Raw genomic sequence first — 26,067 nt, forward strand, 5'->3', positions numbered from 1 at the left:
AGGGTGAGATTAGCTTGATTGTGATGGATCCTTGTAGCAACTTTGTGTTTGGCTTTGATGCATAGCTCTTAGACTTGATAGGTTTAAATCTAGATGTCCTAATTCCTAGGAAACAAAACATTTGTGCTGCTTCCTGAGTACTGGAGCCAGTTTCTGCTCCTTACCAGCTGACTTTGCTCTCCCTTCCCTTTGCACGGAACACGTCGTTGCTCACAATGTGCTCCTTGGATAGAGTGTCTGGATCTGCTGCAGGGTCAGTCTCTTCAACATGAGGAACGTTTTTCTTCACAGATCCTAAATGGCTGCTTAACAGTAGCTGTGCTCCATTCTTTTGCCAATTCCCTTTTCCTTGTCACAGCTGGGAGTGGGATATGGGGTCTTGGCTTAGCTTTCCTGCTCTGTAGCCCTCTTGCAAAGCAGAGACAAAGGAAAAGTGTTTGAATGTCTGCTATCTGCCTGAGTTTCCTGAGTAGCTGAGTATTGCAGGACTGCACTCTGGAGGTGAAGAGGAAACTGCAACTCTTTTTTTTTTTTAAGCACATTTTTTATTTTAGCACTAGGAAACAGAAAACTGCACAGATAAACAGCAGTGGTAGGAAGAGGCAAGTGGGAGAACTTTTCTTCTCTGTCCCTAATGAGGCCTGTTTGCATTTAAAATATCAGCATGGATACGTGGGGTGGCACATCACTGCAAAGGGATTTTTGCTTAAGTCAGATCTCAGTCAGCAGCTCAGTTGAATGTGGTTTCTGTAACTTGTGGGGAATGTTTATGAGCAGTTAATGCCTATCATGCGAGTTTTGCTGCAGTTGCTCTATTTTCTTTTTTTTATTATTTTTTTATTGTGGGGAAGGAAGTAGTGGAGCTGTTGGGGTAAAGGATGGGGAGCCTGCATTGTGCATCTGCATCGTGACCTGAGAAGTGAATCAGCTTAGTCATAACACTTGAGCTGTAGTGAGTTGTCCGGCCATTTTCTGGCAGGCAGGAATTTCTGTCAGCAGCTTCAGTGTACGAGTGAAGAAAATCCAGTTTGAGACCGTCTCTGCTGTTGAAGGAGATACACTTAATAATATCCATGTCTTTGCTGAGGGGACTCGTGCTTGAGGCAAAAGCTTTTTCTTGTTCCCCTTTTGTTGCTTGCCCAAGTAAACAGTCTTATCGTTGAAAATAGATATTGAAGTTTTCAAATCCACGTTGTTCCCAGAAGGGGGCAGGGGAGACTTGCGAGTTCTGGAGTTTGACAAAGTGTACTTTTGTTTGGTTGTGTGGCACTTCCGTGCTGGCTTCCAGACACAGCAGGCGCTGCCGCCGCTCTGGCACTGGGAGTGTGGCACGATGAGTCACCCGCTCAGTGCCAGGAGCCTGCAGCAGTGACCCAGCCTGCAAGCCTTCCGTGTCTTGGCTCTCCTTTCTCTTGGGGAGCATTAGAACAGCTTTAAGTTCTCTCCTGCAGCTCCCCCTCGTCTCATACACTGAGGTGATACATATGTAAAAACTGTGAGTGTGGAGTCCTCATAGAACATCTCCATTTCTATGCCTAGAGCAATCTGGCCAGTTGGCATCTAGCTGGGTGTAAATCTCAGTTCCTTATTCTGTCGTCTTGGATTCTTCTTCTTAATTAAAGCTCAAGTGTCTCCATGAAACTTTTCTTGAGGATTTTCAGGAGGGCCTAGGTTTGCTCTTTACAGACCTGACTTCCATTTGCTAAATACACTCAGCCTGGCCAACAGTGAGAAGGGGGGCTGTTTTGCCACATGTTTTAGAAATGGGGTCATCCAACTCCAACAAGTTGATTTTTACATCTCTGCAAAGAGACCTGTGGTTTCTTTGACATCCTGGAATACAGACAGAACAAACTCAGCCATGTTGGTCTGCATTTCTCTCTTTGAATTGGGGAAAGCTCAATAAGAGCTTTCTCTCAGGAAGCTCTTATTGTAACATCTCTGATAATTATGACATAACTTCTACCTCTACATCAGCAGTAAAAGGCTAAACAAAGACTGCTGAATGAGGGGGCTGAATGAGTGATGTACAGACTTGCTTGGTGCTTTTTATGCCTGACTCTTCAGCAGGAAGGTCTCCCAGCTCCTGTGTTAGGAGACAGGGTTCGGAGAGGAACCAGCAGTCAGAAGCAAATGGCAACAGAGTGGGTGATTACTTGAGAGAATTTGAGCCATGTGAGCCCATGGGACCTGATGGTGCTGAGTCTTGTCCATCTTGGAAAAGTCACAGGGATGCCGGAGCATGTCTGATCACTTGTCTTCAAAATAGGCCCAAAGAATAATCCAGGGCGGTCAGACCCACTTCAGTCCTGGGGACAGTCATGGGTCAGGTCTGTTTGGGACACCTTTCTGAGCATGTGAAGGAATGTGACTGGGAACAGTCAGTATGGATTTACTGATGGTAAGTTGTGTCTGACGCACCTCATTGTCTTCTGTGATAAAATAATCGGATTTGAGGATGAGGAAGAGCACCAGAGGCCATTTAGCTTAAGTTTACTGGGTGTTTTGAGACTGTTTCCCACAGTATTCTTGTGTGCAAGTTGGGACATTACAGTCTGGATGGGTGGAGTATGAATTCAAGCACATCAGGGAATTCTGAAGAGTAAATGGAGTCAGAGGCGGATGAACGGGTGATTCATAGAGAGCTCTTTCCACACAGCAGGACATTAGCTTTGAAAGTAGGTTTTTAATCAGTCTTTCTTGTCCTCCTGAATGTCATTCTTTGCCACAATGTGATAAGAATGGATGGAAGACAGTATTTAAGACGCTGTCTGGTTGAAATTCATCAGTCTGGCTCATTATCAGTGTAGAAGATTAATCTGTCTTTTCTTGAGGGGGGAGTGGGGGGGTTCACATGAATGTTTTTCCAAGATTACCTTGTTTTGTTTTTCCCTTAGTCATGTGTATATATGTGATAGCAACTGAACTATAGTTAAGTACAATATGTGGTAGTTCTGGAGATTTCAGTCACACTTGTGAAGGACGTGTTTGAAGTGCTGTGGGGTTTGTAAAGAAGAAAAACAGTTGCTCAAAACATAAAGTAATTTTGTTTTCAGCAGGTTACAGCCTCCTGGGGTTTCATAGACTTTCTAGTATAAAAGGTGAGCTGGAGGTTTTCCGTCAGCACGGATCTACTGTGTACTTTGATTTCTCTTCACTGTTCCTGAGATACTAGGGGGCATCTGATAATATTTTTGGGATTACCACTGTGGAAAGAATACTGTTTCATTAGAGCTGGACAGGCTCAGATTTATATACTTGTGCCCATGGAACTGTAATTGCAAAATTCAGTGTAGGATGCTTGCTTTGGGATATTTTTTTTTCCTTTCCATCACTGCCGTTACTGCCTTGCTGCAGCCAATGGTGTGCTTTGGCATTAAGAATTCAGTTCAAGCTATCTAGTGTGGTAGTGTGCTAAATTAAGGTGCCAGTTATGAGCAAAGAGGTTAATGGTCTTACATAATATTGGTCCTGAGGTTTTTTGTCACTGCAGAATCAAAAATAGCAATTAGAAGCTTGTTTTTTGTCCTAGTTGTGGATTTTTCTGTGGAGATCAATTATCTGCAGCAAGTGACTTTTTAATCAAAGCTGGTTTTTTGTGTTTTAAAAGCATCATAATTCAAAAGTTGAGAACAGATACTAAAAACCCAAGTTTACCGCAAGCTGCTTATATTTGTCTTTCAGTTAGCAGTCTCTTGGAAAGCTGTAGATCATTCTTATTTTATCAGAACTGCCTAAGGAATGTAATTTGAGCTCCTCTGCATTTATGGCTTTTTTAATAATTCTTCATGGGTTCAGCTCTTTGTGGCTTTTGTGCATCTGTCTTTAACCCTGTAGCTTCTCTGTACAGTTACTGGTTAAAACTCTTTAACTCTTGGCTTTGCTTTGCTGTTGCACCATGCAGTCTGAAACAGCCAGAAATGGGGAGTGTTCTTGCAGATGCATCTGAAAGATCTGTTGTGTTAGCCACATTCTTTTTTTTTTTTTTCCTTCTGAGAACATTTTACCATTTGTTCCAAACGGGAACTGACTGTATCCATTGAGATTAGTTTGTAAGTGTGTCTAATCTCACCCTAAATCTCCATTCACAAAGATGCTGCTTCCTTACTGGCAATGTCTTCCTTCCTGTTAAGGTTTCTTCTCTTCATGTCTTTGTAATTGTGAAATTCATAATGCATTTTAACTTTGATTACCTTATGAAGGAAAAATGCGTATGTTCACCTGCATGGCAGCATGAATTGCTTTACATCTGTCACTCTTAAGTGACAAGGGAAATGATTCCTAATTATGTTGTCTAGGGATGATTCAGGACTTGCTCTATAGATTCCATTCAGAAGTGTCCAAATGGTGTCTTGTTGGAAGGTGGGGGAAAAAAAAACCCAAACCAAAGGAATGGGGGAAAATTGTCCTCAAATTTTTAGTTCCTGGTGTCTGTGAAAAAGAAAGATTTATGTAACTGAATGTGCTGCATTCTGCTCCTTGGCTTTCTGTTGGAGGTGCCAGCGTGTTCTTGCTGCTCCTCACTTCTTGACAGCACACCTGGGCCTAGTGCTCACCAAGGCTCTGGTTTGGTACATGAGCTGTGGAGCTGTGAACTGCATTCACTAGACTTGCCCTAATTTTTTAGCATGTGATGATCCTGTATTCAGTCTTTCCTTGATTAAATGTCTGCTTCCAGGGGGAGTCAGCAGCCTGCATGTGCAGATAAGCTGAATTGGGATTTGAGCAGGGAAGCACTGGGCAGACTTGCAGCTTGGGTATGTGACAGCCACAAAGAGTCCCCTCCAAATACCACTCTCTGTGGCTTTCTCTTCTTGCATTAGAGGTTCCATTTGAAGTTGAGCAGTGATCACATAAATTCTTCTAATATCTCTCTGCTGATAGGAACAAAGAGACAAGACGTTATGTTAATGTGTAATATTGGTGGGCCGGTAGCTGAGCTGAAGTCTCCCAAGGGTAGGACTCATAATCCTCTTAAAGGAGAGGAGAATCAAAGAGGCTTTGGAGGTCACCTTTTGTGGGGTGAGAAACAATCCCTGTGCAAAGCTCTGCATCTCTATGATCAGTTCCTCTCCCTTTTTCCTATGTCATCTGCCAGCAGCAGAAAATAGATCTAGATGAGTCCTGCAAGAGTCTTGACCCCTCTGAAACTCCTCCTGCCTCAGGTTTGACTACCTGCCAGAAGACAGCTGTGTGTTTATGGGTTGATAATCTTATGTGACAGTGTTACAAAGTCTTACTGTATACAGATACTTGTCTGTTACTGGAGAGGCACTCAGAGCATGCTTTGATCTAAGCGGGACCATATGCTTCTGCTTAGCACTGCAGCTTCAACACAGTTTTATGTTCACCTTATATTTTACTTGTATTGGAGAGTTGTGAAAAATTCAGATGTCTAAATGCAGTCTTAAGTTATCACTTTAGTGTATTTTCTGAATGTTTAAAACTCCTTTAATATTAATATTTGATACTCAAAGAGCAATACTTTCAATCCTAGTGACTTTGACAGGTCAAGAATTTATTAAGATGGACTTTTTGACTGTGATTTGTGATGTTTTAGCAATTTCTTGGGACAGAGATGTTGTAGCATTTGCTCATGAACATACTGTTTTCTTTGAAAGACTTACTTGTTTTGCAAGATTGTCCAAGTGCAATGGAAACTTGCTGCTTATTCAAGAGACAGTCACAACTCCATCTCTGAATTTTGGAGTAGTGAATTGTGTATGGAAGTGACCCAGACTGTCCTTTGAGTGTGCTTGTCCTCCAAGTGGAAGCAAGATGACGAGCAGCAATTGAATTTGCTGCATCTCTGAGGCAAAACTGGGTCTTCCAGGAATCCCCAGTTTGATCAGTGCTGTGTCCAGAGTGAGGTGTTACAAGCGGTGATGAGAACTAGCTACAACAGGTGTTGATCGTGAGAAAATGGGTGTCAGGCTAAAGTCATGAAAAATACCTTATGAATTAGGGAAGTTCTTCTGAGGAGACCCTAGAATGTCAGTACCATTAAGATATTGCTGTGCACAGCAGATGAGGGGTAGGTGTTGGCACAAGAACCTTTTTATGGTGAGACAAGGGACAAATTACTGGTTCCAGCGTCCTGTCACCTTCAGTGTCGTTGCAGCTCCATCGCTTCACAGTAACTGCTGCAGTGGTTTCCTGCACAGAGCTCTTTAGATGGATCAGATCTTCCTTCCTAAAAAGCTTGGTTGTGCAAAAGTGGTCAGCTTTCTGAAGTGACTTTCTTAATAGTTTAACCAAGGTAAAGAGAGCCTTGGACATAACCCAGGCAGCAGTTTCTAAGAATTCTTTGTTGTTCATGAATCGGTGTTGTTTGTATAATGTTGTTGTCATTGTTCCTCCTGGCTTTGATCCCTGGTACTGCTTGCACATGCTGCTGCCGTTTGTCATGCCCTACTTAATCACAACAGGCTGTTTCTCACTCTCCCCTATGTATTTTAGTAGCTCTTTTGCTCTGGAAATGGTGCTGGTAGCAAATAAATTAAAGATTTATTTTTGAGGAAATAGGGCATTTTAAATATTAATGGTGTGTTGTGGAAGATGAAAACATGAAGAATTAGATTGCTGATTTTTTAATGCACAATTTAAATCTTCTGAATAAAACTGTTTTTGTATAACTATTATGTAGTTTTGTTGTGATATTTTATGTATGTTGAATAAGAGAGCAGCTTCACAGTTGCTTGAAGTTGAACTTTTGCCTTGCCTTGGTTCTCACTTCTCATATCTTTTGACGCCAGGGGCTTGCTGAATCTCGCGGTCAGATCTTTTAGGGACCTGATCCATCTGAGTACTAAAGGCTTTTAGTGTAGTTTTATATATTGCTGTTTTGGTTTCCTACCCACTTGGGTGTTTAATCTGCTTGCCTGCAGAAACGCTGATGCTGGTGTAAAGATGATGTCAGGAGGGGTGAGAAAGTTGAATGATCTTTCTGCTGGGAGTGACAACTCACATCTCCTTAAAGCTGGGGTGAGACTGTTCTCAGCGTGTGGTTGCAGGGCAGTTGGAGCTGGATGGAGTTGGCTCTGCTACTCTTGTGCCTGCCCTTGCCCTGCTGAATGATTCTTCCCTTTTACTTTCATTGGGCACTGGCACTAAACCAGTTCAGGAAGCCACATTGGCAAAAACAACTTGTCTTTTTTTTCCGGGTTAACTTCTTTGCCAGGCTGGTTTCTGAGCAGGATCAGTGAGTGCCAGTGCTGACTCAGGACAGACGATGGGTTTGAAGAGTGCTGACTTAGATTTACTTAAGCTGTGATGGAACTATACCCTCAGATGCATGTTAAGGAACAAAGGGTAAGGTTTGCCGGATAGCAGGTTTTTTTTTAGTTTTGTGTGTCTTTGTGGATTCATGTGGTGACATCTACAAAAAGGGCTGCTGGACAGCTTAGAGACTGTGATTTTTGCCTTCTAGAGCAGACACAACAGAAACTGTAGAAATCTTGTTTCCTGAAGCTGTTTCATTAACATGCTTCCTACTCTGTTCTAGAAGTCAAACTTTAATGGTTATTCAGTTTTTTGTGCCTTGTTTTCGATGAGAAGGCCTTGCACAATGGTGTCTGTCTGATGTGGGTACCTGTCACCAGCTGAAAGCAGAGAACTGAGAACCAGGTCCTTCCCAGTAGGTTCCCAGGCAGTCATCAAATAAGAAGTACTTTCAGTTGGTTTTGTTTCAAACAGCATTTGAGCTGATAATTTGGGAAGCTTTCAGCCTGTTTCTCTCATGGTCAATTCTAAAGGGTACTAACATGGCATCATTGCTTAGTGCTTATCTTGGTTTTCGGTATTTCTTTTTGTATTTCCCTGTTCAAATCAAAATTCAGCTGCAATTGAAAGAGTTGCCAAAACTGCAGATAGGCTCCCCACTCTTTAAATGTCAGTCTTCAAATCAGTGGGAATTTGCACATCACGTAGGCTTGCTTTTTTTGAATGGAAGATCACCAAGACAGTTAGTGGTTATGCAATTTCTGGGAGAGTTTTGTTTCAGAACTTGGCCCAAAGCTGTTCATTTGCATTAGTGACTTGGTTAGTCATGTTTTTATATTTATTTCAGCATGCAGACTGCAAAAATGACATATAATTTTGGACAAGCAACAGCTTAAGGGAGTTCAGTAGCTCGGGATACGCATCAGTGTGACCTCATTTTGTCTCATTAAAGAGACCCTCCACACGGTTGGAGGCAGCAATAAAGTCCCCTACGTGCTCAGTTTAGTAAGTGATCCTGTTCTGCAGCAGCCGTGAAACGAGAGGTGAGCTGGGAATGCAAACCTTGGCTTCAGGCACAGGGATAACCATCAGTAATTCAGGCACCTTGTGCTGATACAACTGTTTGTACAGCTGCACAATGGATGGGGGATCTGACCTGGGTTGAAAAGTAATCCTTAAAAAAAACAAAACAAAGCGCTGGTTTATTTTTTACTGTGATCAGTTCCCTAATTTGATCCGTGGTGAGGCTGCAAACAGTTGTACCAGCGCAGCAGGGTCGAGTGGGAGGGTGCTGGTGCAGCTGCCAAAGGATTGCCTGTGTAACCATGGTCTGAAGAAGTAACCAGAGGAGGAGTTAGGCACTGATTTGGCTTGATCAGTGCTAAAAGGAATCTCGGCGTAGTGTTGGGTGGACTTTTAGAAAGCCAGGCATTTGGATGGAGTTGGTTTCATTGTGGAGGATCACTTTAAAGAGCAAGCAAGACGAGCAGTTGTTTCCACCCCAAAATCTGTCCTGTTTTACCAAACTAGAGAGAACATGGTGGATGAATAGTGTCAACATGTACTTTTTCCTTGTGCAGACCAAGCTTTTGATGTGTGTGTGTGTATGCATATGATGTATGAGAGAGCTGGAGGCCTAGCTGTTCACTTTAGTTTTCTTCCTTAATTCAGTGGTTTTACACGTTCTGAAAGCAGAAAAGAAATGATGAAGTGCAGGTAGATGAAACTTTTTTACTTTACTTTCAATTTCAAAGAGACTTTATATCTTGTTTTTCTGTGTGGGTCTTGTTTTTTCCTCTTTTGTGTTTTCATTTATCTTCCCTTATTTCTTATGAGATGGTGGAGGGCAAAGAGCCAGAAAACACCCCTTATTTCTCTGGTAGCCCACATAAGTTCTGAAAGTGTGTGCCCTTGCTCTTGAGTTGAGGGGGTTGACTGTTTTTCCTGTTGCAGAATCTCACTTTGGCATCTGTGCTTTGCTTTCTGTGTGTGGCAGGTGTAAGATGCAGCACATTGACTGTTCCTTTCAGTTCCTCTCAGTCACCCTCTCAAGCCTGAAAACGTCTTTTATTGCTGCACAAGTACTTCCTTTTCCTGCAATTTTTGGTGATTTTGCTGGTTTCCTCTTTCTTACGCAAGCTGGGAGGATCTTGTCCCGTATTCCCACCAGCATTCCAGGTTTCTCTACTGGCTAGGAGCCTGAGGGACACAAGGCTGAGGTGCACAACCATTTCTCCTTTTCCAGTCTGTGTGGAGGTTGAGTGGGAGCTCAGGCTCCAGAGGTGTTTGTACACATGTGTGATGACAGCATCTTTCAGCCTGCAGGACAGCAGTTACTCTGTAGGTGATGGGGCCATACTGACTTCCCTGGCTCTGGCCTGACACCCCCAAGGGCTTCTGGGGCGTTTTTAACCAGGAGAAGATGAGGTAAGGACTTGGGAGGTGACAGTTTTTCTCTTCACCCTGAGACCTGCTTACCTGATTGCGGTGGATTCTCCTCTGTTTGGTGGGGCTGCCCCAGCACTGAGCAGTCCTTCTCAGTGCCATCCATCCAGCTAAGCTCCCACAAAATCACACCTTCCTCCTCTGTGCCAGCAGTGGCTCGCTGTGCAGTGTGTTGGTCCTCTGGTTCAGCACAACCATCACCAGCTCTGACTCATTCTCTTGCTGTCAGCAGATTAGTGTGTGGTGCGTTTATGTGCTCGCCTGTCCCACCTTCCAATGCTGTTGAGGTTGTAGAATTTGGTACCCACAGTTGGCATGAAAGTTGTGCAGTTAAAACACTGGTTCCTGGACATTCCTCCTCGTGCTGAACTCAGCGCAGTCATTTCATCATCTTGCTACTGAGGAGGCATTTAGGTGGAGTTACCTGGATGACTGTGCAGAACTTCCTTAGGGATGTGTGGCTTATTTAAGCCTCACTGTTGGGGAGGAGGCCATGATCTGTGACTAAAGAGCAGCTACGCTTTATTACCAGCATAAGTGAAAACTTTAAACATAGTATTTTTTGAGGCAGGAGGTGAAATTGTTTCCTCCGCTTATTCAGTCCATAAGTTGAGTTACAAATTCTTTCCAAGTTAGTTTTTGAGCTGAGCTTCTTCAATGGAATTGGTGTGTTTTTTTTTTTTTTTTTTTTATTTTTTCCCCTTTTCCCCAGCTCTGCTATGAATGCAAGGATTAGATTTTTCTGCCTGTTGATGAGTTTTCTGAGCTCCATCACTAATGTGAATTCAAGAAATGTCTTTTCTTGGGTTAGGTTGATTTCTTATTGATTTTGATTGTTGAAAGTAAGTTTCTTTTTCTAGCTGTCTCTGACCATTGGATTGGAGAGCTGTGCTGAACAGCAGCTTTTGCATTGGAATAATTTAAAAATAACCTGTATTCAGTGGAGACTTTTTCCTCTTTGTGAATGATATGAAGAGAAGCCAGAAATTAGCTCCCAGAAAGCTGAGCAATAAGGCCTCACAAGCACTGATCTTCTCTAAACCCCTCTCTAGAAAGCATGTGTCATAATCTCATCTCTCCTATAAAATGCAAAGCCGATATTGGATGACCCTGCTCTCCTAGGCACAAGTTTGGAAGAAAATCTTCTGGACTGGTACCGATAAAGCAACCTTTTGTTGTACGTATTTGATCAGGTCTTGCTGCTATGGAAACTCCTAGGCTTGGACTGCAGCCAGTGCTTCAGAACAGAGAAGGAAGGTGCCCTTTACTACTGAGGCAGGGTGTATTTGTGGCAAGGTGCACCAGGATTTGGCAGTTTGACTCCATCTCGTTCATCCTCTGTGTCCACTGGAGACAAAGGAGTGGTGACAACCAGACCAGGGCTGGACCTTCCTCCAGCCTCCCCTTTGCAGTGACACTGATAGCAGTGACAGGGTCTGGCAGGTCCCCAGGCAGCCTGTGCCTTCCTGCCAATGCACTGCATTTCTCCAGTGAGGAAGGGGAAGCCTGGAGAAAAGAGCATCAAGGGAATTAAATCATACCATCCCTGTTACGTGCAGTCCTCTCCTGCTCCCCAGCGTGATCTTATCGCAGTAGGACCAGCTTGTCCAGCATCAGGACAAACAGGCATACAAGCTGGAAGAGGGGCCATTTGAGCCCTGGCTTTGGTTACCTTCACTTACAGACAGCTGCACGACAGATGCTCACAAAATGTTGCAGAGTACCTGCTCCATATGTTGCTGAACGTGACAGACCTTCCCTGTGCACTGTTGTGTGCTAAGGTTTGGCGCAAAAAACCCCAGAAAAACAAAAACCAGAGAGAAGCTACCACTGTAGCATGCCAGGGTGAGAAAATGGCTATTGTTTGTGTCCTGGGTCTGGATCCCTAGCAAGGACTTCCAGTACCTCATCCCCCCCCGGAAAGCATGCCATGCTTTATGCATAGGTGACAGCAGAAGGGCCTTTGCAATTCTTGCTAATCTGGCCTCTAAGAAAAAAGCCTTGTTTAACCCCAGATCTAGGCACTGGCTTTAGCGAGTGGTTTCAGCATTCCAGCCAGAGTTAAAAGTGCATGGCTCAGCCTCTCTTTCTTCAGAAAGAGCTGAAAAGGCTTGGCTTCCGCTCCTTTCTTAGGAAGAGAAGAGGATAAAATTCTTGGTCTCGCCGGCTGCTGGCAGAAGTGCTGAAGCTTTGTGGTCAGTGTGATACAAGTATGGCACAAATAGTCTGTCACAGTTTAACCCCAGATGGAAACTCGGCCCCACAGCCGCTCGCTCACTGCCCTCCCGGTGGGATGGAGAGAGAATGGGAAGGGTAGAAGTGACAAAACCTCGTGGGTTGAAGTAGAGGCAGTTAAACAGGTAAAGCAAAAGCTGCATGCACAAGCAAAGCAAAATAAGGAATTCATTCCCCAATTCCCATGAGCAAGCAGGTGTTCAGCCACCCCCGGGAAAGCTGGGCCTCGTTGCAGTAACAGTGACTTGGGAAGACAAATGGTATCACTCCAAACATCTCCCTTTTTCTTTCCCCAGGTCTGTATGCTGAGCATGACACTGTATGGTTTGGGATATCCCCTGTGTCAGTTGGGATGTTACCTCCCAGCTTCTTGTGCACCCCCAGCCCCCTCGCTGGTGGGGTGTTGTCAGAAGCAGAAAAGGCCTTGACTTTGTAAGCCCTGCTCGCCAATAACCAATCAACATTATTTTCAGCACAAATCCAGACCATGGTCTCATACAAGCTACTATGGAGAAAATTAACTGTCCCAGATAAAACCAGCACATACTCTTCCTTCAGATCTCTAGGAGACAGAAGCGTAGGGTACACCTAAGGACTTTTACTGCAAGCTTAATTTTGGTTTCCTTACTGTAGGTTCAGTCAAGTTCTGTGTTAGAGTAGAACAGGCTCTTTCCTTGTGCACAATCCAGCAGTTTGTGCATTTGTGCCCTGTAGTTGAGGCAGGAAGAGTATTGGTGAAGGAATCTCAGCTCATGGCACCGGCTGGAGTGTACCCATTTGTGGCTATTGTCCTCCCCATGCCCTTCTGCATTGCAGTTCCTGCCCCAGCTTCACTGTTGGCATTCTCTTCCTCAGCTGGCATTCTCCAACAGCTTTCCCTAAGACTTCCGTTTCACTTCTGGTGCATGCATGTAGATTGTATTCTGCTTCCTGGCCTCGATCTGACGAGCCACATTTGCCGTGGTAAAAGCAGCCTGTTGAAAAAGGAGTATTTGGTAGTAGTTCAAGTGTTGGACAAGATGCAGGGGAAGGCTCAGGATTCAGAGCTGTGTGCTTAAGCAGTCTGGAAAGGTTTGTAGCTTCCTGGATACCACGATGGCCAAATGTTTCTGGTTACATCCTGAGCGTTGCTGCAGGTTCTTGGAGAGTTGAGTTCTCTGTCCGGGTCCCAGGGCTCTTCTCCATTTACTGCTGACTAGACAGACATGTCTCAGACCTGTGGGTCAGCTTTTGTGCTGGGAAGTTGATCTCATAGCACAGTGGGAGACACTTTTTTTTTTTTTTTTTTGATAGACTGGGTTTTCTTTAGTAAAAGCTGGCTCACTCAGTCCAACCTGACTAGAAACCACCTTGCTTTTCAGCACAGATGGTGCTTCTCTTTGCTAACGAGTCACCAAGAACCCACTTGGCCGAATGCTGTAGTCCTCTTGCCTGGTATAATGGTATTTCCTGTTCTTGTGTTTTACTCCTGAGCGCTCTGAGGTTGTTCAGGGAACATGCAACTTTGTGACGTTGAGGTCTGTGTTTATCCCTCGCCTGTGGCTCGGCTCCAGAGTCGTCAGTGGCCATCTGCCTTAGCCTCCCTCAGGGCCTGGGGCTGGCCACAGTCCGAGGAGGGGCTGCAAAGGTGCATGTGCAAGCTGCTTACAGCAGAGGCACGAGTCAGCAGTGCTTAGTGCAGGCAGCTTTCTCACTGTGTAATGCATCACAACTTAAAATGTTTGTTCTCCTTTTTATTTAGGAAAATAGCTTTACTAGTGAGTCACGAGGCATTGCCAGCATTCCCATGCAAGACTGCTTATAAAGAGGAGGAGGATCAGCATTGTGGTGTACTCTGCAGTAATTCTCACACCCATCTGCCCTCACCTTTGAGGCTAAGGTTTCTGACACCTTAAGTTACACCATCAAAGAGGACAGGTTTGGTGCTGGTCTGGCAAGATCTTCACCTGTAGTCTTCAGCCAGGGTTCAGTGGTGTTTAAGAGGTGTCTGGCTGGGTCTTCAAGAGCACAGTACTGTGTCTGTGCAGGGACATATTCCCTGCTGGAGAGTGATGTCAGTTTTGGGGACAGGATTTACTCCCATTAATGGTTAGGAAAAACAGTTACCTTGTGTGTCTCCCTGAATTTTGTTTGGAAATGTGCTTTACTACAAGAAAACACATCTTATTGCTGCTCTTTATACCCATCCTGCTAAAAAGTGTTTGAACAATGAGGTTTGCAGTTCACATTTGGAGCTGATACACTGACAGACAGGTGTCTAGACTTAAATATTGTAGAGCAAATTCTCTTCCAGTACAAGAGTCATTTACTGGGGAGGATAATGAAATATGAGATGTGGTATGTCCTTGAGTAGTCATGGATAACTCTGCTCCTGAACCTCATCCCCCACATCTCCAGAGTCTGGCTCGATGGGAGATCTGTCTCACAGTCTGCCAGAAGAGGGGAGGCTAAACTGGCCTGGATGTTTTACTGCTGTTTGAACTATAGTGGTGGTTTTGGAGGATACCAAAGGGTCTGCTTGGATGAACTGGTATCCCTCAAGCTGTTTCTTGGACTGTGCTCTGCATTTTGTAGTTTAATTGGAAGGGCTCTGAATTTTATAAGCCAGCTAAAATAGTTGAGCCCATGCCTTTGTTTAACAGACGAAGGATGAGTAATATTTAGGACTTCAAATAGTTTTCTGCTTTATATTTGTTTGAAACTGCTGGGATTCTTCTGTCTTTACTTGTGGATAGTGTCCATGTTTAGTAATAACCCTTTACTTTGAGTTAGTTTGATGAAAAACACTGAACTGTATCTGAGCTATAAAGTGTCTGTTTCTTAAGTCCTGTAGACATCTTGCTCTTTAAAAATGTTGTTTCTGAAATGCTGCTTGCCACAAAATATTTTTTCTCACGTTCATTTGTACATGGGAAACTGCCCGTATTGCTGTTCCTTGAGAGTGCGTGGATGAATGTGTGGAGCAGTAACTGGGTGTAGACTCTCTCCCCACTTCGTGCCCAGCTCCTTCTCTTGTCTCACAGCCTCAGAATGTTTTGTTTCTGTGGCTGTCACTTCTTTTCAGGGTGCCTGCACATCCAAAACTTGTCATGTTGAGGTTTTTTTGGTGGTGCTGGGGCCTTTGGCAGTGAGCCCAGGGCATTTGGTGCCTGCGGGGGCTTTCCCAGGAGCTCTGGATGACTGCAGTCATCTCACAGGTATCTCTAGGCCAGAGGACAAGGCTTGAGGGACCTGGCAGAGTGGGTGGCTTCTGTCCTCAGAATGATTCAGGTGCCATATGCTTCCTGTTGCTCACTTTTAGGAAAGAAGGCTGCTGAAAGTAGGATTCAGATCTCTTGCTTTGATGACCAGAATCTGCCTGTAGCCTGCAGGTGAGGCATCTGTAACTGAGAACAGTCACTGTGGGCCTTGGGGGTGTTTGTGATCTCCATCTGAAGTTAGTGAAGGGGTCTGCAGCTGATGAATCTACTTGTAATGCCCCCGCTCCAAAGGATGGATAATAGTACTTCCTTCTGTCACTGGCAAAACGGAGACCCTGAGACACTTCCAGTGAAAACTGAGACTTGTACCAGAGCTGAGAGTCAGGTGCATGTCTTCTGAGTATGGCAATTACTGTTGTCACACTTGCAAATCTCTTATTTCTCTTGTCCCGTGAAGTTTAAACTACAGGAAGATGTGAAGTTAAACTTGTCCTCTGTATTGTTTGGAATAACTGAAAACTGCTTTAGTCACTGGCAAAATAAAAGAAACCGAGTCCAAGATGAAGCTACATCAGGAAGGGGAGACTTAAGTCTGTGAAGCATTTGTCTGGAGTCTGTGAAGTGCTGGCCTGTTGCAGATGCTGGCACCTCATTTATTCTGGGATATGAACTGCCTTAAACCCAACTAAAACATCTCTGACGGAAGCAAGCCTCTGCAGCTGAAATTTCTTCTTGTTGATAAAGCAAATAAGCCAGAGGAGAGAAATCCCCAGCATGTTTTTGTTTGTGATATGACTTAGGCTTTGAGTGAGTGTAGGAGACAGACTTTGAGGGATACCTTGAATAGACTTGGATATCAGTTGCTACAGAGAGGGACCATCTGTGGGTTTTTTTCCCTCCTATTCCCTGGCCCCTGCCTTAAAAGCCAGCTAAATATTCACATTGTTCCCCTTACACTGAATGTGGTTGTGTGGTCATGTAACCACAAAAGGAAATGTTTTCTGTCGGCTCAGTGAGATGATTCAACTCAAATGTACGTACACTGATACTATCCCAAAATCCAGTGCGAGGGAGTGAGCGGGAATGTGCGGATGGAGAGAGGGAAGCATTGTCCTGTTGCAGGGAGCTTTTGGGTTAGATTGGGTTAAACGTGTTATGAACATATCAGCCCTCGTTTTGAATCTCGTGAGCTGCATCTCTGACATGATTAAACTGGAGAGGAGGGAGCAGAGCCTGTGTTCCTCCAGAATTTCCCCCGGCCATGCAGTGTTGTGTAGCTGTGGAGACATCCCGTGGCCGGATGAGGAACAGCCTGAGCCGTGTCCCTAGTTCAGGCCTCCAGGATCCCTCAGTTCTTAAATTACTGCCCTTGGCTGTCGCTGTGCTAAGAAACTGGAAATTTGATGCATTCGGAAACTCGAGTCACCACATGGTTCTTGTACCAACATTTGGATAACTCATCGCTGTAAGGAAATCCTGTGGCATTTTCCCCAGCAGTCTCAGGATCAACTATGATCTAAACTGTAAAGGGCAAATCATCTGGAGAGAATTTGGGCAGCTTTACTTTTCCATCATCCTGTTGCTGTGCTGGGCACTCTGCAAACATTAAAAGAGCATCTGCTTCTCCAAAGCACTTGTAATCTCATTTGGACTTAGCAGTATGTCTCACCTACCTCTAGAGATCAGGGACTTGTGCATGTAGGTGCTGTAACGCGTCAGGAAATAGTTGTTGTCCTGAGGGGCTTGGAGTAATGAAGGAGAGAATCTGAGAGTCTTTCATGTCAGAGCTTGAAGGGAAGTGAGCAGTAAAGGGGGAATAGTGCAAGAGTGGGAGGTGAACAGGAATTATTTAGTTGTTTAGATGTTAAAAATGCAGATGCTCAAGGAGTGAAACTCAGGTTCTGGAAATGTTTGTTCTGCCTGTGTCAGTCACCGTTAACTGATAGGCAGCTGTGGGCTTGGTTTTAATTGGGCTGCAGCTCACAGTTTGTGCTCCATTATCACATTGCCTTCCTGATAAAATGAACAAGGAAGGAAATAGTATTTGCTAAAGATGTGAAGCTCAGAATAGCCGTATCTCCTCCTTTCCCTGTCTGCTGTCAATCCTATTGGAGAAGCTCTGGATGGGACTGCCTCCGGAATTAGCGTGCGTTTACCTGTAGGATTAAAAACATGGTGAGGAGCATGCTGGAACAAGCAGGATGTAAATAGAAAACAGGAGAGGAACGGATATGGATATAAATAAATACTAAAACCTTTTCCAAGCAAACAGGGAGCGAATGTAAGGGGTCCTTTAACAGGAATCTCTTTTGCTCTTTCAGATCACTGCAAGGAAGCAAAGTGCCAGGATTTTCCCCCTGTGGCTGCCTGACTGCTGCTGAGCTACCCCTCCCAGCCCATGTGGCTCTCCCCATGCTCCAAGAGTGCAACTGGTGCTCAACGCAATGTGTGTTTGTCAAACCATGGAAGTGGGCAAGTATGGCAAGAATGCCACTCGATCTGGAGACCGGGGGGTCCTGCTGGAGCCTTTCATCCACCAGGTGGGCGGCCACAGCAGCATGATGCGCTACGACGACCACACCGTCTGCAAGCCCCTCATCACCAGAGAGCAGCGCTTCTACGAGTCTCTGCCCCCGGAAATGAAGGAGTTCACACCCGAGTACAAAGGTGAGGCCTCTCGTCACTCCACAACACAGTTACGTGCTTCAGGAACCTGCCCTTCCATTTTCCTGCAGCTGCTGCTATCGTGCTGTCTTTTGGTGTCATTTTATTTGTTCCTTATAACTCTCTTTTGCAGGCCAATAATTTGATAGGAGCATTTGGAAAGGAGGAAGTATTTTGGTTTTTGTAGGCACGGGGTTAAATCCGTTCCTCTTTCAAGACAGAGAATGTTCAGTGTGACAGTTGTAGTCCACAGCTTAAGGTTATGGATGTGTAACTGAAGTAGTTTCATTACCAAGTTATTGTCAATTACAGCCTTGACCTTGAGCTAATGAAGTTAGATCATATACTGAGCATTTGCACATTCCAGTTCGGTAATTTATTGCTTCCTTATTCCATCTCTTTTATGGGCCTGTATCAGCAAGCTGCTAAAGCAGGAAACATGGCTTTCCCAGCGCTGAGGTGAAGCCTTGTCCCCAGCTGCTTTGAAGGAGTGGAATTTTCCAGTGCCCGTGCTGTTGTAGGTTGGCAGCTCAGCTGTGTCTTTCGGAAGCTTGATACGCTTCCGGCCGTGTGCGTTCATGTTCAGGATGGTGATGCGGGCAGGTAGCCTTCTGGGGGGCTCAGCATTCATGTTCCCTCTGCTTCTTTGTCTCCAAGTGGCACTGGGAAAGCGGTGCTTCACGGGCAGCTGGGACCACCATCTGCTCGGGAGCACTTTGGATCTGGCTGCAGCCTGATGCTCTCAGAGCAGTGTCAGTTTACTGCCCGTGTCTGTGTGCAGGTCATGCATGAGGGATGCAGTCTCCAAACAGATGGGTCCTCTTGTACCCTTCAGCCACTCTGGGGCTGTGCAGTGCTCTAGTGTCCCATCAGGAATCCCACTGAAGCCTGTGTAGTTCCTAGAATCTCATGTCAGGCTTTCCTAGGGAAGTGTGTTTAAAACCAGTGAAGCTGATAGTCCAGATACTTCCTGGTAGCCTAAAGGCATAGGATGTGCACCTCTACCCCAGTGTGGGATTTCATCTGGGGGTCCTGTGCAGTTTCCTGACAGTCTCAGAAATTGTTCCTGCTGATCTGGGAGAGAGGAATATTGGGGTGATATTTGCTGTCTGAGCACTCAGATGTTACTGAAAGACTTCAGAGAGATATCTCGAGGAGCATGTGCAGGCAGCCAGAGCACTTGAAGTGGCATTTATTTAGTGCCATGCTGGAGTCCTGAGCTGCTGTGGAGTTGTGTTTGAGCCACCTGAACTTTGTTAAGCATTGTCATGTGCAGATTCGGAGAAAGGAAGTACACAATTGTCTGCATCAGCTGAGCAGGACAAGGTTTCCTCACATTTGTGATGAATCATTTGATTCAGTGGATCTCTCATTTGGTGCTCCTGGCAGCTATTCAATACTGGTGACAACCTAATGAAATATTTTGTCATTGCACATCAGGAGATGGGCCGATGGCCTAATTTTTGGGGCTGGAGGAGTCCCAGATATGAAGATGTCAGTCCTAACTGGAAGTGTCAGCTGTCCTGCTCTGTGGCTGACCAGATAGACATATTCTGAGTCTGTGCTGTGATAAATCCCTTGGACTGTGGTGCTTTCCAGGAGCCTTCAGAAGGTAGAACTGGACAGGACACACACAGTCCTGCTTGCCTGCACCTGGCTGAGGTAGTTACACTTTTATTGCCTGGGAGCCCTGGGACCTTGCAGATCCCTTTTCTGTGAGACTGGCTGACTTGTGATAAGAGTGGCAGGTGTCACCTCAGCCTTAGGGCTCTGTAGTTCATGGCTCTGATGCTGGAAAGCTCCTTTAGCAGAGAAAGCACAGTCCTGCTTGGCCATTGATGTCCCCGTCAACAGCAGGAACACTTCTGCAGGACATAGGTACTTAGCCAAAGAACTAGATACTTACTTCATATGCTTCACTCCCATCAGCATCTTGGCAGACTGTGCTTGACTCCCTCCAGTTTGACGACATTTGCTGCAAGACTGAAGGAAGGAAATAATCACACCCTCAGCCTACCAGCTGCACTTTTGTCCTTGTTTCCTGTGGTGGCAGAGTTTCCCCTGCTGCCTCCGACTGTTCGCTCAGGTAGTGGCGCAGAGAACTCTAAGGGGGTTTTTTCTCTGTGCTGTGCTAACAACAGTCGGGTTCTTGTAGTCTTAAACCCCTTTTATTTACTCTGGGTTTGCTCTGCTGCTCTGTGAGCTGCGTTTTCCTCCCTGCTGCTGAACGTTTGGGTGCTAGTGGTTGTATATTCCCTCTGCCGAGAAACAGAACTGAAACATCGCTTCTGCCTTGCAGGTGTGGTATCTGTCTGTTTTGAGGGAGACAGCGATGGCTACATTAACCTGGTGGCCTATCCCTACGTGGAGAATGAGGCTCTGGAGCAGGATGAAATGCCAGAGAGGGACCAGCCCCGGCGCAAGCACTCGCGCCGGAGCCTTCACAGGTCAAGCAGCGGCACCGAGCACAAGGAGGAGAAGCCTGGCCTGGCCAGTGACAGCACTGAAAGGTAAAACTTTGAGAGCCCAGTGCCAGCAAGATGAGTGGGATATCTCTCTTCCTCACTCCTTTGGTTGAGGATGTTTTACACTTCCATATGGTGGCCAGGCTGTCATGCACTTGCTAGCCCAGCACGGTGTGGCACTGCAAACTGTGTCAGGAGTTTTGCCGGGTTCAGGACCAGCTCGTCCACATCAAATGTTTCTGACACAGGAAACATTGTATATGAGATGTGGAACCAAAGCATATGGAACAGATTAAAACACCTCTCCAGAGGTTTCTTCCCAGGGTACTGTGAATATGGGTCTCTGCCTCCTCTCACCAGCCAGAGCTCCCTGAGAAACAAGTGTTCCTGCTCACTTTTATCAGTTAGGGTACAGCCTAACAGAGTTGTTAGATAGACCAGATCTTTGAGTCTGGGTCCACAGCCCAGGATATTAGTGAGGATTTGCTCATAAGAAGGTTTGTGTTGTGTGCAGCAGAAGGAACAAACTTCTGGTTGTGTGCCGGGGAGGATGTGACAGTCATAAGTACCTGGATAACTCGTGGATTCTAACAGGCAAATTTGTTCTGTCTTTACACCAGCAGCATCCAGGAATCGAAGAGTCCCAGGGTGGACTTGCACATCCACTCAGATGTTCCATTTCAGATGTTGGATGGGAACAGTGGTCTGAGCTCCGAGAAGATCAGCTATAACCCCTGGAGCCTGCGCTGCCACAAGCAGCAGCTGAGCCGCATGAGGTCGGAGTCCAAGGACCGAAAGCTGTACAGTATCCTTTGGGAAGCACAGCTGGGTGTGTCAGATGGGCCTGAGGCAGCTCAGCTTGCATTTCCTTTGGCATTTCTGTCCTTCACAGCCACACTTGAGTTACATGTTCCTTTTTACTGTTCCTTCCTGCTTCCCGTTCTGTGACACTAATGAGTCATAGAATGGTTTGGATTGGAAGGAACCTCAAAGATCACCTCATTCCACCCCCAGGCAGTCTGACTGGTTGCTTCATATGGTTGAAGATGGGTTTTGGTGTTTCCTGTGCCTTCACAAATGATTCCTCCTGCTTTTACTGAACTTGCCAACTTGTGGGGTTATTTTGTTTTACCTGGCAGAGCTTGATTCTGTTTTCCTTGCATAGAAACAAACTTACTTTTAATAGCTAAGTATTCTTCATCATTTTAACTGCTGTGGGCTTCTGCAATTCTCAAGCATGTGCTCAAGCCTCCAGCTTTTGTTTTTAAATAGCCTGCATCACTTGCAGAGAAATCATTCTCTCTGGCTGTCCTGCCCTTTTTAAGCAGACTTCCTGATTTTTATGAAGTTCCTCTTTCAAAACCAAACACAGTTTCTCTCTTGCAGATTTAATCTAGCTGTGCTCTGGTTGCCATTTGAGGGTAACATGTTGACCTGTGCCCTGTGGGGCAAACTTTTGGGGTTCATTTTCCTCCATTTGGAATAAGCTGCTGCACAGAGTGCCTGGGGGTGTGTTGTCAGCACCGTGCCCTGATGGGGGGGTTGCTCATTGTGTGCTGATGACTGAGGGCTCCTGTTACTGTGCTGTTTCCTGTCTTTGTCACCTCCCCACTTCCCCCCACGGGTCAGGCAGTGTTACTGTTCTGGACAGGCCAACCCTGCTGTTACTTGAGCCTTGAGTTTTCAGTCCATGGGGATTGTATTGTTTATCCATATGGCCAAATGGCTAATTTGATTAGACTTTAAGCTCTCTCCTGAGGGATCAGCAATTCCTGCTGGCATACCATGTCCTTCCTGACACCAGTGTTGTGCCCTGCTGGATTTCCAGTACACCTGCATGTGACCTCCCTGCTTACTGTTGGCCTTCCACTTTCCAGAGTGTTTTCTTCTACCAGTTGTCAGAGCCTGGGTGCCACTAATTGGATGTTGAGTTTTTCCTCACCTCCCCGTACAGTTTGTCCTGTCTGTTCTTGGGTTCCCATTTCTTTGTTGCCCAGCCCTATCTCCTGCTGGCCCATGTCCCTGTCTGTGGTAGCCCTGGGGTGTCTCTGGTGGGTGAGCTCTCCTTGACGTGCCTCCCAGAGTTCCTCTTGCTGGAGAACGTGGTGCATCATTTCAAGCTTCCCTGCGTGCTTGATCTGAAGATGGGGACCAGACAGCACGGAGATGATGCGTCTGAGGAGAAGGCTGCTCGGCAGATGAAGAAATGTGAACAGAGCACTTCTGCCACCTTGGGCGTGCGTGTGTGTGGGATGCAGGTAGGGATATCCCCCAGGCTGCAGGTGCTGGACATTCCTTTTTGCAGCCTCATTAAACCTCCCAGTTAGCATTTTCTGCTGAGCGCTGAATTTGAATCTCCCGCTGCAGGTAGGTACACCGGCATTCACGCTATTTTTGTCTTCCTTTCTAAGCCTATAACAAAGGAACCTGCTTCTCCTGAGAGGGTTTGCTTTGTCCACAGCTTCTGTGTTCACAGACAATTAGGGAATTGTCTAATAAAATTGTTTTGTGGCTTAGTGTTCAGCCAGAATCATGATGCCTGGGGAGGGAGTTGCCTAAGATTTCCTTCTGTACTGCACTGAGAGTTAAAAAGTTGCTCTGCTCTGGCTTAGCCCTGTGCACAAGGGTTTGCTGCTGGTGCTGTTGTGCAACGGTTGCTCCCTTCCCCACCCACAGAAGGACCTTGTAACCCAGATCTCTGCCCACAGACTCTGAAGCAATGAGGGCTTCATGTTAATCACGTGCCACATAATGGCAATAGGTGTTGGCAGCTCCCACTGACAGAGGATTGTCCAAGTTGGCCCAAGACTTTGCTGTTTAACCCTTGGGGTCAGTTGTGCCGTGCCCATGTGTGGGGCACTGGGACTGATGAGCTACCTTTTGGGTGTCCTGGGAGAGGATTGGTGCTCGGGCACCCTGACTGCACCCATGGGATGCACCCACGAGCTGCTTTGGGATTCAGGGAACAGGCAGAGCTGTGTCCTGCTCCCTCTCCATCATGGTGGGGACAGAATAAGTTCTCTCAGCCTTGACAGTGCAGGACAGCTCAGGGTTCTGTGTGTGGCCTTAGCCCGTTGCACCCACTTGATGTGCCTTTCCTCTGGTGTTCCAGGTCTATCAGCTGGACACAGGGCATTACTTATGCAGGAATAAATACTATGGACGCGGTCTTTCCATCGAAGGCTTCCGCAATGCCCTCTACCAGTATCTCCACAACGGCATCGAGCTGCGCAAGGACCTCTTTGAGCCTGTCCTTGCCAAGCTGCGGAGCCTGAAGGCGGTTTTGGAGAGACAGGCCTCCTACCGCTTCTACTCCAGCTCCCTCCTCATCATTTACGACGGGAAGGACAGCCGGGCGGGGACGTTCGTGGAACGCCGGCCGGAGATGCGCCTGAAGCGGGTGGACGGCTCTGTCCCCGAGAGCCTCCAGGACGGCGGCAGCACCGAGCCCGGCTCCTCGGCACAGCCCAAGGTGGACGTGCGGATGATTGACTTTGCACACAGCACCTTCAAAGGCTTTCGCGACGACCCCACTGTGCACGACGGACCCGACATGGGCTACGTGTTCGGGCTGGAAAGCCTCATCAACATCATGGAACAGATGCGTGAGGAAAACCAGTAGCCCTGGGCTACGGCCTCTTATTCTTGTCCTGGTGGCAGGAGGAGACAAGACCACTTACTACCACAGGAAAAACACAACTTTGGTTTTAAACAACTGTATCGCTCCGTTGTTTTTAAATGTACTTGGATAGGAGAGCCGAGGGAGGCAGGATGGAAGAGCTCCTCGTGCCGACCAGACGGTTCCGACCGTGCTAGCTCTGCCTTCTGGAGGAGGCTCTGTAGATACCTGCTGGGTGTCGGGTGTTCCGGTTCTTCGCTCTTTGCGTGTGCATTTTGGAGGGAGGACCTGGATATAGGGATGAGAAAGCAGGGCTGGAGCTCTGGCGTGAGGAGCCTCCTGCCTTGGGAGAGCCTTCCCTTCAAAATTCTCCGGAGCTGTTTGGAAAGGATGCTCCACTAACGGTTGGCAGTGTCCCTGTGGCTGCCAGTGAGCAGCTCAGGTGCTGGTCCCTGTGTTCAGTGTTGCTGGCTCTGCCCTGGGTTTTGCTGACGGGGCTTTGCTTTTGATGCTGCCTTTTTCTGCTGTTTGGGCACTGTGAGTAGCCACCCCAGACACGGAAATGAAATGACCAAATGCAACCCCTGGCAGAGCTGCGGCTGGGAGGGAACACCGCACACCTGGAGCTGTGCTCGAGCCTGGGGCCTGCTCCCTCTCTAATCATGACGCAGACAGGCACGGGGCTCTGAGGGAGTGACTTTACCCTGGATCACTGACCAAGCAAGCACTCAGCTCGTGAGCTAGCAATAGTATCTGTAGCAGTTAAGATGACCCCAGCTGTGCAGCGGGGCGTTTCGGACCATTTCAACCCTTCCCCTCCTGTAATGTTTGTCCCACAGGCCCTACTGAGTCTGTCCCTCCAGCACAAAGCTGCCCTCTGCTCCCAGGCCCTCCCCACGGGCCTGGGGGTGGGTGGTGGAGGGGAAGGCTGAGGGTTAGGACTGACTCCCTTCTCCTCCCTGAGGATCTCCAGGGGCCAGGTGAGGGGGGACCTGGCTGAGCGGTGAGTGCCACTGCCTGCCTGTTTAGCTTTGCTTCACCGAGTCAGTCTGTCCCAAAATAAATGTCCCTTGGCCTCCCTTGAGGCATTAACATTTGATACTGTGGCCTGGTGGTACCAGACTGTACCCTGCTCCACATCACCCCCTGTTTCTGTGTTGGGGCCCCCGGATGCTCCCTCCTGCTCTCACTGACTTGTTCCATGGCGTTACCATTACCCTGGCTCCCTGCCAGGCCAGGGTCGGGTTTGGGTTGTTTTTTTTAATTCCTTCAGGAAAGCTTGTTTGGGAATACTCGCATGTCGCATGTGTGCCGACTCCATGTGCGCGCAGGTCTCTCGGAAAGCACAGGTGCTCGGCCAGCTGCGGGCACAGATCTGTGCCACTGGGGGGGAAGGGGACAGGGGCTGGGCCAGCTCTCTCTGCCTGTTCACTTGTCCAAACCATCGCTCCCCTCCCACCCTCTGGACAAGGACCTCTATCCCTGGCACACTGCCCTGTGCTGGGTTACTTCATCGCTCCTGTGGGTCGCTGCCTTGCCAGGACTCACAGGATTTTTCAGGGAGCAGGTTTGCAGGAGGGACCGGGGTCGGGTGAGGGGCTAGGTGTAGCCAGCAGGTGCCCCAGGTGCCCCCAACAGCCCTGTTACCCTCCTGGCCCTGCCCCAGCGTGGCCTATCGCTGCCCCCCTCTGCATGTCCTTGTCCCCTGTAGGCTGTGCTCGGGCAGGCCGGGCCCCACCTCCTGGGAGCCCCTTGGTGTCCCCCCGTGCCCACTCCCGCCGTTCCCACCTCACCGGCCGTGACAGACCTGCCACACTGCTGGTGCTCCGCGGGAGCCGCCTCCCTCCCCTTCGGACCACCGCGGTGGGACTCCACAGCTTGTACATAGCCTTGGCCCCGTTTGTTTTTACATGAATAACCACCCTGTTTGTGCTTCACCAGAGAACCAAAAACCATTAAAGGAACTGTTTTTGTCCGCGGTGTGCCGTGCCTGCCTCTGCCGCGTCTGAGCGCGGGGAAAGGGGGGGGGGTTGGTGTTAAACGTCACCGCCCGGAGCGGGGTACGGCCGTGCCCCTGCCCTCTTCTCGTCGGGGGAGCCCGGGCAGGGCTGCAGCCGGGACCGGCCGTGCGCTGCTGCGGTGGGGAGCGGGACCGCTCTGCCCCCGGGGCGGGCGGGAGGACGAGTGCGGGGGTGAGCGCTGGGAGTGGACGGGCGAT

General features: G+C 47.4%; 1 protein-coding gene across 5 annotated transcripts in view; it reads left to right on the forward strand.

Moving 5' to 3' along the window:
- IP6K1 (inositol hexakisphosphate kinase 1) overlaps window positions 1-25,829 on the forward strand; it is a 37,454-nt gene extending 11,625 nt beyond the window's left edge. For 4 of the 5 annotated variants that reach the window (XM_032699201.1, XM_032699196.1, XM_032699198.1 and 1 more), the window contains 5 exons: window positions 17,423-17,768; window positions 20,065-20,275; window positions 20,851-21,035; window positions 22,313-22,488; window positions 23,343-25,829. In XM_032699201.1, coding sequence (XP_032555092.1) covers window positions 17,546-17,768; window positions 20,065-20,275; window positions 20,851-21,035; window positions 22,313-22,488; window positions 23,343-23,852 — 1,305 coding nt within the window. In that variant the 5' untranslated portion in view covers window positions 17,423-17,545 and the 3' untranslated portion in view covers window positions 23,853-25,829. The remainder of the gene's footprint in view (window positions 1-17,422; window positions 17,769-20,064; window positions 20,276-20,850; window positions 21,036-22,312; window positions 22,489-23,342) is intronic. The other variant, XM_032699199.1, reaches the window with a different exon arrangement.
- The last annotated feature ends 238 nt before the right edge of the window (window positions 25,830-26,067 follow it).

This window comes from Chiroxiphia lanceolata, chromosome 11 (genome assembly GCF_009829145.1).
Source record: "Chiroxiphia lanceolata isolate bChiLan1 chromosome 11, bChiLan1.pri, whole genome shotgun sequence".
In the NCBI taxonomy this organism is placed as follows: Eukaryota; Metazoa; Chordata; class Aves; order Passeriformes; family Pipridae; genus Chiroxiphia; species Chiroxiphia lanceolata.